Source organism: Papilio polytes, unplaced genomic scaffold (assembly GCF_000836215.1).
Source record: "Papilio polytes unplaced genomic scaffold, Ppol_1.0 DF822845.1, whole genome shotgun sequence".
In the NCBI taxonomy this organism is placed as follows: Eukaryota; Metazoa; Arthropoda; class Insecta; order Lepidoptera; family Papilionidae; genus Papilio; species Papilio polytes.
The window spans coordinates 2,135,725-2,146,592 of record NW_013526359.1 but is presented as its reverse complement, the minus strand read 5'-3'; the positions used below and the strand labels follow the sequence as shown (position 1 = coordinate 2,146,592).

The following is a 10,868-nucleotide window of genomic DNA, read 5'->3' as shown; positions in this document are numbered from 1 at the left end:
TCATGAATAATGTTCCACTAATAAACGAAGCACCGCCAAGTATCCACCTGACGATTTAAATTCAAGCAAATTTCGTCTCCCAATATTTCCCGCGCTGAGGTATCACATGAATATTTCAACTTTATTAAGTGAAATTGTTCGTTCTGGCAATTTTTACATATTATTCTATTACAGAATTAACGAATTTTATCGTCTACTTCTGTTATTTAATTGATTACAATAATATTAATTTTATATAGTTATTTTAATAAGAATCCGTGAGATCCAAAGTTCTAAATTACAAGAACCGCACGGATTTCTATTCTTCACAAATTTATAACCAATAAATCACTCTCTGAGAGAAGCGATAGCTCACTCGTGACATATTTTGTGGCATTTATTTACCCGAAAACTTGATTATATTATTCATATAGTTAATATTTTTTTATTACACGTTCTTATAGATTCTCGAAGTACTTGAACATTTCGATTGACAATTATGAATTCAATAAAGTAACAAAGGAAGTGTTTTTTTACAAAGAAAAATAAACAATTTGTAATATTACATTTCAATATTACGTTACGTTCGTTATAAAATTCCAAACAAAAATCTTTCCAATTTATATCAGGGAGGCATTTCAGGAACTTGCCTCAGTTCATTCATATTTGCGATTGACAAAGCCAACTCGTTAGCGGTCCATGAATAATACATATCGAACGCCGAACAACCGAAACACCTGTTGGTGCGTTTGTCTCCTTACATAAAACACCCTGTACATTCAAGTACAATTGTTACATGTAATGCTAAATTATAAGTATCGAAACACTTCATAAAATATTATCCCTAACCTTTCTTTGTTTTATCAAAAACAGTCATACTAATTTAAAATAGTATCAAGAAAATTTATATTTTCTATAACAATTTTTATACATATTTACTTTACATATAACAAACAAAAATGTATCTACTTTTCTTATCTAACAATCTAATAAAATTATGTGAGGAAACAAACTTCTTGTTATTTTCTGAAAAAATATTCTTCATCCATTTGTAAGTAGAAACCTTCTCAGAATCCGTTTTATTGTTAAAGTTTTTTGTTGTTCTTCTAACAACGATATTTACAGCGATATATACAGTACAAAGTTGAAATACGATAAACAAATCTCATTTACAAGTCCAAAATTAATCCCTTACAACACTGACACACGTCGTCATATTCCGAAATGGATCTTAAAAAATATTTTCAAAATGTTATTCCCGTTTCATGGAACCAATTTCATTTCTAAGTTTTCAGACTAGATTATATCGAAGAACTTCTCAAAGACGCTATGTCATGATAGAATAAAGTTTTACAAGTTGCTGCTCTTCCAAACTTATCTATTATTATCTAAATTGCTTTGTTTTTCAAACTTGCAGATAACATATTTTATAAGTTTAATTTCGTATACCAATTGATATTCATTTAGTATATTCATAATATTGCTATGGAAAAAGGAGCAAGTAGAATTAAAATCGTATAATGTCCCAACAAGAGAACAGGTATCACAGCGTTTTCAGTATTTGAAGAAGTTACCTCACTCATAATTAACACTATTAAGATGACTGGTTTCAACGCTCTATACAGCACGTTAACATAGATCACGAGGCCTAGCACGAAAAGGAATGTTGGTTTTAAAATTTGTATTCTATTTGTGTAGCAACCCAATCAACAAAACCTGACAAATAACTTCTCGTAATTTTTCGTGATAGATCCTCTTTACATACATACAGTACAGATCTAATTCAAGTAAAATTGTATTGTGTATTGAGACATTCCAATTTATATTTACCTAAATTTAATTGACACTTTTTCCACGTTTTAACATTTAAATAATGATACCTATTATAAAGTTACGGACAAATTAGACAATTCGTTTTCCTTCGTTCACGTTTTAGAGAACTTTCTAAACTAAGATAAAGTAAGATTAAGGCAATCGTTAAGTGCGTAATGTCAGAATCAGTGATATTTGTCGTACGTTTCTTAACTGTGATGTATATTTGTATATACATAGTTTTTATGTCATGTATCGATGTCACTAAGCTTTTCGACCAAAACAATAATAAAACTGTGCATACTCTTGCTAACTACGTTTCGGCTAACTATAGATCACAGCAGGGACAAACTTAAATTTTCAAAGAACAAAGACTCCAAAGCTTTATTTTACCGACACGGAATACCTATGACATAAGTAACTGACAATGGGACAGAATTTGCTAATCAGCTTTTTTCCGAGTTCGTTAGACTACATAAAATAAACCATCACCGAACATTACCACACTCGCCTAACGATAATGGAAATATCGAACGTTTCCACTCAACAATTTTAAAACACCTTAGGATTCAGAAACTTAAGCATAAGGCTGAACCTATTGATAATCTTATACCTTACGCTATTATAGCATATAATAGCTCGATCCATAGCTTCACTAAGTGTAGGCCTTTCGATTTATTGACAGGATACTTCGATCCCAGAGATCTTAATGATATTAACTTTAATGAACCCCTTTTACAACAGTACTTACAAAACCATAAAGAACAGATGAGGATAGTATACGAAATAGTAAATCAATCGACTCTTGCTTCTCGCACAGCTCTTATAGATAATAGAAATAAGCACCGCGAACCGGAAATTGAATATGTACCACAGCAACAGGTATTTGTTAGAAATCCCTTTGCAAACCGCCAAAAAACTGCCCCTCGTTATACTCAAGATACCATCTTAGCCGATCTTCCTATACATATTTATACATCAAAGAAACGCGGCCCGGTAGCTAAAAATAGGTTAAAACGTGTTCCTAAGGCAGCCAAATTGTTTCAGGATACTTCTACTGTTGCCAATAAAAATGATACAACCTCAGGAGATAAAAATTGAAAGCCTAGCCGATGGACCAGGACTATTACCTTACAAACTTGGACCGACACGACTAACGACTAATTATCATACACTTTTACAGTATATTAAGTTAAGTGACATAGAAGATAAAACTGATACAATAAAGACCCAACTGCGTGCCTTCCAGACTCAATTTGATAATGAAACTTACTTACTGTATGAAACCCAAATTAATTATCTCACCAATAAGCTTGATAAGGTAACAGACCAATTAAAATCATTAGAACCTACTCGTGTTAAAAGAGGCCTTGTAAACGGGTTTGGCTCTATTATAAAAAGCATAACTGGAAATCTAGATTATTCTGATGCCCTAAGATATGATCACGCTATTAAAACTTTACAGGATAGTAAAATTAAAGTAGTAGTAGAATTGACAAATAATCAACGCAAAATTAATGACACCTTGCAAATTATTCTAGACCAAAATGCATACAGAGACTCTAGTCTGATAAAGTACGCTAAATTCGAGCAATTATTGGAAATTATAGGAGAAAATATAGACGACTTATTAACGGAATTACTTAGAATAGAAAATACATTAGCTTTTATACGCGCATCGAGCGCACATCATTCAATGTTAGATATAACTATCTTAAGATCCATGCTAGATAAATTAAGGAAAATATATAATAAAGAACAAATCCTAGGATTAGAGCTTAGAGAATACTATGATGTAATTAAAACTGGATCATATTATACTGAAGAAAGAACAGTTATAGTTTTTAGGTTTCCTATAGTTTCCCTAGACATATATAACCTATATCGATTATCAATCGTACCTAACAACCAAGCCCTAATCCCTTTCCATCTATATATAGCAACAAGTGAAAAAAATCATGTGTACATAGAGGCAGAATTCCCGAAGTTAAGCACCTGGTATCTGTGCCAAAAGAACGTGGGAACCCAAATACTAGCGGAGGAAGACTGCATCATAAAGCTTATCGCTAACCAAATCTTTACAATATTTCCTTGGCCAAAGAAGCGACGGAAAAACTGGACGACCAACACTTCGTGGTGTCCTTCCCCCATCCAACGAGAGCAGAATTATTCTGCGAAAGGGCTGACTACACTTCGTTACAAGGAAGCTACCTGATTACCATTCCTATCAGTTGCTACTTAAGAACACAAGAATTTACAATCATTAACGATAACAATGAAATAAAAGGTCAGCCCCCTAAAACTTATGAAAATTCCATATAATGTAAAAGAACAAATTTCATCCATAAACCATATTCACCTTATCTCTATAAATCTTTAAGGACTTCACGACATTCAGGATCAAGTAATGCTCGAAACTCCAACAAAACTTATAAAAACTCAATCAGACACCATATATCATACCACAATACCCTTTTACATTGTCATACTCAGTGTAGTAATATTCATTATCATAGCACTCAGCTATAAACGGTGGAGAATCACCACAGCAGAAAATCCGACACCTGAAGAAACTAAAACACAAATTTACGAAGAAGTACAGAAGAAAAGATACCAAGGCCCCAAGCAGAATTCCCAGCAATATTTTCGCTCAACGTTCTCAAATAGTTGCTGGTTTGTGGGTGGAGATGTTACATGTATGTATGAGCTATGTATAGCTACAAGGAATACTGCGTACGCAGCATTGACATCGATGCGACCTAAATTTGAAGATATGAGGCGCAATGGCAAGAGGCGCTTACCGCTGATGCTGCATAACGTGACCCGAGGCAATGTTATGTGATTTAAACAATAAAACATTATTCCAAATTCATACTTCGAATTGGATAGTTAGATTAGTTATCAATTAAGATTTAAATTGTTATTTCTATTATAATAAATAATTGTAAGTTAATTGTTTTTTTTTCGATTCTACGGCTGTGGCAATCGTAATTAGCTTGTCCATTTATAGAGGTCATTGTTTGTAATGTATTAAATCTGTTTATAAATCAAACATCTCAACAAAACTGCTTAGTAGTCCTCTAGCCAGCGTGCGTGTAACATCTCACAACATGAAGACCCTTTCTTGTAAGCAATTCATATTTACACATGTTATTTTTAATTCCTTATCTATATCTTTATCTATATCTATACTAATATTATAAAGAGGAAAACTTTGTATTTTTGTATGTATTGAAATAACTCAAAAACCACTGGACCGATTTTAAAAATACTTTCACCATCAAAAAGGTAATTTATCTGTTAGTAACAAAGGCTATATTTTATTATTATTAATGTTTAGGAACTATTAATAAACAGCGTGTTATTACTAAACTTGAACTTTTCTCTGCTTACGCTGCCTAAACCGCCAGAAGTATATAAAAATGAAGTATGAAAGAATTGTAGATCTCAAAAAGTCCGCGATAGCATATCTATCTTTAACGGTTCTCTCACAATAACCACTTTTTTGTTTACAAAATGAATTACAAAATTTTAATTGGTTTAAATATTAATCCTTATCCAAATAAATGCGTTTGTTGTCAGGAGAATTTAATGGAGAATAAAATTGTTCTTTACAGTATTTAAATTGGACAAATAGTTCAAAAGATATTGCGAACACAAACAATAAGGGTAATCGAAAAATCAGCTCACAAACTACCGGGCTTAGAAATTTGGAATCTTTCATCAGTAGATTTCTGTTTTTATGTAGATTCATCATTAACATCATCACCAACTCACTATACGTGGCCACTGAGGGGCTCGGAGCCTACCCTAAGTTAGAGTGACTAGGACATAGTCATCCACGCTGGCCCACTGCGGGTTCGTTGACTTCACACATATCTTTGAATTTCTTCTCCGACATGTACAGGTTGCATCACGATGTTTTCCTTCACCGTAGTAGTCCATTACGTAGATTACTACTAAGATAATACTTGAGGTAATAGGTTGAAAAAAAGGGCGAACGTAAGTTTGGAACTTTTAAACTCCACGCGGACGAAGTCGTGGGTAGTGGGCATCATACTTCATACCTACTTTTTTTAAATACTATAAATGCGAAAGTTTAGATCTATGGATGAATGTTTGTTAGAGTTTGTAGCATAAACGGCTGAACGGATTTCCATGAAATTCGGCACAGATGTAGACCATAGTCTGGAAGAACACATAGGCTACTTTTTATCCTGGAAATAATTACGGTTGCTGTGGGATACATTAATTTTCTTTTTAATGTTTACTCGATAATTCTGCAACGGTTCAACTTATGTTTTTGAAATTTGGCATGTATATTTAACAAAGGACCACAGTGGCATAAAGTTCATCCCCGAAAAATGACAGGTTCCCGAGGGATACGTAGTTTTTTGTTATTTACATATTTACACAATTAGTCCGTAGTAGCTAAACGACTTATTGTGATTTAGTACTGATATGTATAGAACATAGTCTGTAATAACATACTTTACATCGGCGATAAATGTCGCGTTCCGGAGGAATGGGTATTTATTTGTTATTTACGTGTTTACTCGATAATTCCGCAACGGCTTGACTTATCTAATTAGGATTTAAAATAGTAATAAAATATAGTCTGGAGTAACACATGGACTATGTGGTTGTGAGTGATTGCAGAAAATAAAAGGTTACATGTCACTGCAAGAGAATGCAGACGGTGCCAGGCGTTTGCAGTTAGATTCTGGTGGATTATGAGAGTTGCAAATGTTAGTAGGTACTTGAAGGTAGTAACAGGTGGTTCATTTCAGGTTCAGGAAGTTGTAAGTTAATGCAGGTGGATAGTGGTTTCTGGTAGTTGTACCCGATTTGTTAGTGAGTGCAAGTGGGAGCACGTTAATACGGGTGACTGAGGATAGGACCTGGTGGTAGCAGGGAATTTTAGGGTGATCCTGTTCAATTAAGGTGGTTTCTGGTAATTGTATCTGATTTGTAGGTGAATGCAAGTGGAAGCAGATAAAAACAGAATATTTCCCCTTCCTATGCGTCTCCTCCACCGTCAAATCCGCTTTCCCTTCCATCATTTTCTTATAAGAAAAAAGGGTGGGAAGGAAAAGGGACGCGAAACGCGGAATTGCTATCACTTCACGCCTGTCTTCTGATTGGTCGTGGTATTGCACCGGGCGAGCCGGCCCATTCGTACGAAGTTATTAAAGCGGGCTCTACCGCTGTTGCTCGCTTAAGTTAGTTTTTGGTGGTTTTGGATGATTTACAGCTGAAGACTGTTGGCAACAGGTGAAATAGGCGGTTATCTTTTTATTCAAATTTTGCCAATTTAATTATGTACTTCGTGTGTTTTTTTAATGCTGAGCTGACGAAGTCGCGTGGAACAGCTATTATACATATAGCACGAACCACGCCAAATAAAAATCTATACATATAATAAAATTGGAGTGTCTGTTTATAATATCACAAGAAAAATTACAGATTTCGGGAAGATCATGCATTTGCGTTGCTGATAATAAAAATCGCATTTAATTTTTTTTTTGTCTGTCTGTCTGTCCGCAAGCCGCGTTTGTTCCGGGTAATATCTAAAACGGCTGGGTCGCTTCGACCGGACTTTCTCTGAAGGGTAGCTGATATAGACTGGCTACTTTTTTTATCTTAATATTGCGTGGACGAAGTCGCAGGCAACAGCTAATGTAAAATAAAGTTACAATATGTTTGATTCATTGCAATATAATAGATGAAATCTTAAATACATTAGTTTCCTTAATTGTTTTTGTATCAATCATTAATACAAAAAACAATTTGTTTTATCGATGCTAATGAAGAAATAACATACATTTTAATTATATTCATTAGCATCTTAATTCTATATAAATTATATTAACACTACACATAAATAAAACATCAATTAACGTGACTATGATACTAACATTATCTTGCAGCAATGAATACTTTATTTTAATAACTTGTTATATTTGACTATAAGGAAAAATACTCTGTTAGCTTATTACGTTACTAACGATTATCAACAGTGATTATTGCCGAAGCAACTTGACATTGACATATCCAGGCAGTGAAAACACGAAGTGGGCATAGCTGCATTCAATACTCGTAGATCGGTTCCATAGAAGTAAATAACCAGACTCAAAACTAGTTTGTGTGCAATTTTGAAACGTTACATATCGTTTTGTTTGTACAAGATTAAGACTTATGAACTTTGCGAGATCGTAGGATGATATCGAAATTAAAATGTTAGAGGTCAACTGTAAAGCAGACTTTATCTAAGTTTTTACATTATTTGTTTAAATGTAAGCTATCATGTTATGTTATTTTACTATTTCAGTTGTAGTGTTAGTGTGCCTTGCAACAGCAAGTTGCGAAAATGACTCTAACGATGCGCAGCTCCTGGCGGAGGGAAATAGCAAATTTACAGCCAAAATGTTCTCAGTAAGTCCTTTGACATAATTTTAAGACAAATGAAAACTTTTGTTTACTAAGTCACTATAAAAATTTACCTCAAATCACAAGGGTTTTAAATCGAAAATTTTAAGATATTTTTAGCTCTGAACATTTACTGAATTTTAAATTAATTCTGTTTACTTTAAATAACTAATAATAGAGTGTAAATATACATATTCCTCTTTTTGTTACATCATTAATGGAAATTAAAAATAATATATTATTAAATGCTAATTTTGTAGGTTTAAAGAATTTCCTTTGTATGAATAGTTTTGTTACCTTAACCGCATCGAGGGCGGAAAATTAGAAATAATGAATGAAGTAAAATACATGTTTCTTTTACAAAAAATCATAATGTGATTTTTTTACTACAAACTACATTAGTTCTATACAGTTATTTTCAAAATGTCATATTTAATTTTCAATTTCAGGAAGTCGCTAAAAAAAATCCGCAAAAGAGTTTTGTCTTATCAGCATTTTCTGTACTAACTCCATTGGCGCAACTGGCTTTGGCTTCTGAAGGAGAAAGCCATGACGAATTATTGAGAGCAATAGGATTACCAAATGATGAGACGGTAATAACCATCTAAATCATACATTTTAAAATTAACATTTGTTGCTATCTAAAAAATACGAGGAGTCGATGCAGTAGGGAAATGTTATCTTGAAGTCAAAAATTACATTTGCTTATATTATATATTGTTAGAAGTTTGTCTAAGAGATCCAATTCCTATTATAACAGTTAGTTGTTAAGACACAATTGTTAGTTTGGTTTCCTAAATATTTCAGACTAAAACTGCATTCAAACAAGAAGATAGCAATCTCCGATCAGTAAAAGGAATTGATTTAAGAACGGCAAGCAGGATTTATGTTGCCAATGGATACTCTTTTAACAAGGATTACGCAGCAGTTGTGAGAGATACATTCCACTCGGAAGTTAAAAACGTTGATTTTACTGAAAGCCAAAGCGCTGCAAAAGAAATAAACACTTGGGTAAGTAATATATGTACATAATAACATTTAGAATTTTAATAAAACTTACTTTTTTTATGGTCCCGAAAATAAAACAAAAATTTGATATAAAGTGTGCATTCTCGACTTTCTCTTTGTATCCTGAAACATAGTATCAAAGCCAGTTACATACGCTTAGTTCTAACTGACCATTTTGAACTAAACAGTAGAACTGTTCTTTTAAAATTACTTTGAAAATGTTTGACTACACACGTACAGTTTAATATCAATGGTTTGGTTAGCTAGATGAGCGTAAGTGTCTTTAAATGTTAATCGAATTCTAGGAAACATGTTTGAATTATTTGTTATAGGTGGAAAAACAAACAAATAACCGCATTAAAGATTTAGTGGATCCCAATACATTAGATGAGAGCACAAGCGCTGTCCTCGTGAATGCAATACACTTTAAGGTTGGTACTTTGGATAGAATTAATAACAATCTGGATGTATACAAATATTGTTTTAAATTTGAATGAATCATTGATACGTTATCTCTTAACAGGGAACATGGAAATATCCATTCGAAAAACGTCTCACACGTAACCAAAACTTCTATCTGTCGCATAGAAAAAAAGTACAGGTGCCAACAATGTATAACAAAGAAGACTACTATTATGGAGAAAGTGCAGAACTTAACGCAAGAGTATGTTACCATATACCTGTAAATTTTAAAATTTGTTAGCGTTTTATGACCGTTCTTTTGTTTTTAGATTTTAGAATTGCCCTATAATGGTGATGAATCTGCCTTTTACATAATTCTTCCCAACGATGTTGTGGGTATTAATCAATTACTAGAAAAAGTAAAAGACTCTTCAGTATTAGAAAAAGCCTTTAACGAATTGTATAAAAGAAAAGTGGAAGCATACATACCAAAATTCAAAATAGAAACTACAACAAACTTGAAAGAAATCCTTCCAGAAGTGAGTATACGAGATAAATTGAATAAAGCAATTTATTTACCTAGCATTTTAGAAATGTTTTATAATTTTATAGTTTTTTTCAAACGATTTAAAAAAAATGTTTGTTGTAGATAGGTGTAGAGGGAATTTTCGATGCGAGCAAGGCAAACTTAAATAAGTTAATAAATAACCAAAAAGACTTATATATAAGTGATGCGATACAAAAGGCTTTTATTGAAATTAACGAAGAAGGTGCAGAAGCCGCTGCTGCAAATGGTAATGGAAAAACCTTACCTTTTATTGTTCAATTTTGGTGCACAATTTGATATTTATTTAATTTACTTTTTCAGCTTTTATTTTATATAAATCATATACGGAATCAACAATTTTTGCTGCTAATAGACCATTTATTTTTGCAATAAAAGTCAATAAAAATATCATATTTAACGGAGTATATTCACCATCACTTGTCAAGAAAAATTATTAATAATTTGTATTAGTATCTATGTGTTGAGTGCAAAATACAACCTCTTTGGCTGACAAGCAGTATGTATACAGCCAAAGAGGTTGCATACTGGCCACCAAGGCATTTATCGTTGGTTAAAGAAAATATATAGAAAAAGAGGAATAAGAAGTCAAGATGTGATGCAGATAGTTTTGAGTTTTTTGTATGTATTTGTGTAAATAAGTTTTAAATAAAGATGTGTTACTTTGATAAAA

General features: G+C 32.7%; 1 protein-coding gene across 1 annotated transcript; it reads left to right on the top strand.

Moving 5' to 3' along the window:
- Positions 1 to 4,880: 4,880 nt before the first annotated feature.
- On the top strand, positions 4,881 to 10,650 carry LOC106105513 (antichymotrypsin-2-like). The gene is made up of 9 exons (XM_013285876.1): positions 4,881 to 4,917; positions 8,123 to 8,226; positions 8,670 to 8,813; positions 9,028 to 9,231; positions 9,561 to 9,659; positions 9,752 to 9,892; positions 9,960 to 10,169; positions 10,280 to 10,424; positions 10,499 to 10,650. The coding sequence occupies exons 1-9, from the start codon at positions 4,902 to 4,904 to the stop codon at positions 10,633 to 10,635; spliced, it is 1,200 nt and encodes a 399-aa protein (XP_013141330.1). The 5' UTR covers positions 4,881 to 4,901; the 3' UTR covers positions 10,636 to 10,650.
- Positions 10,651 to 10,868: the final 218 nt, after the last annotated feature.

Bases quoted from the DNA above. Each gene is read 5' to 3' on its own strand.
- LOC106105513 (XM_013285876.1), top strand. The intron at 8,227-8,669 runs GTAAGTCCTTTG...TTTCAATTTCAG, and splicing joins TTACAGCCAAAATGTTCTCA to GAAGTCGCTAAAAAAAATCC. The intron at 10,425-10,498 runs GTAATGGAAAAA...TTACTTTTTCAG, and splicing joins AGAAGCCGCTGCTGCAAATG to CTTTTATTTTATATAAATCA.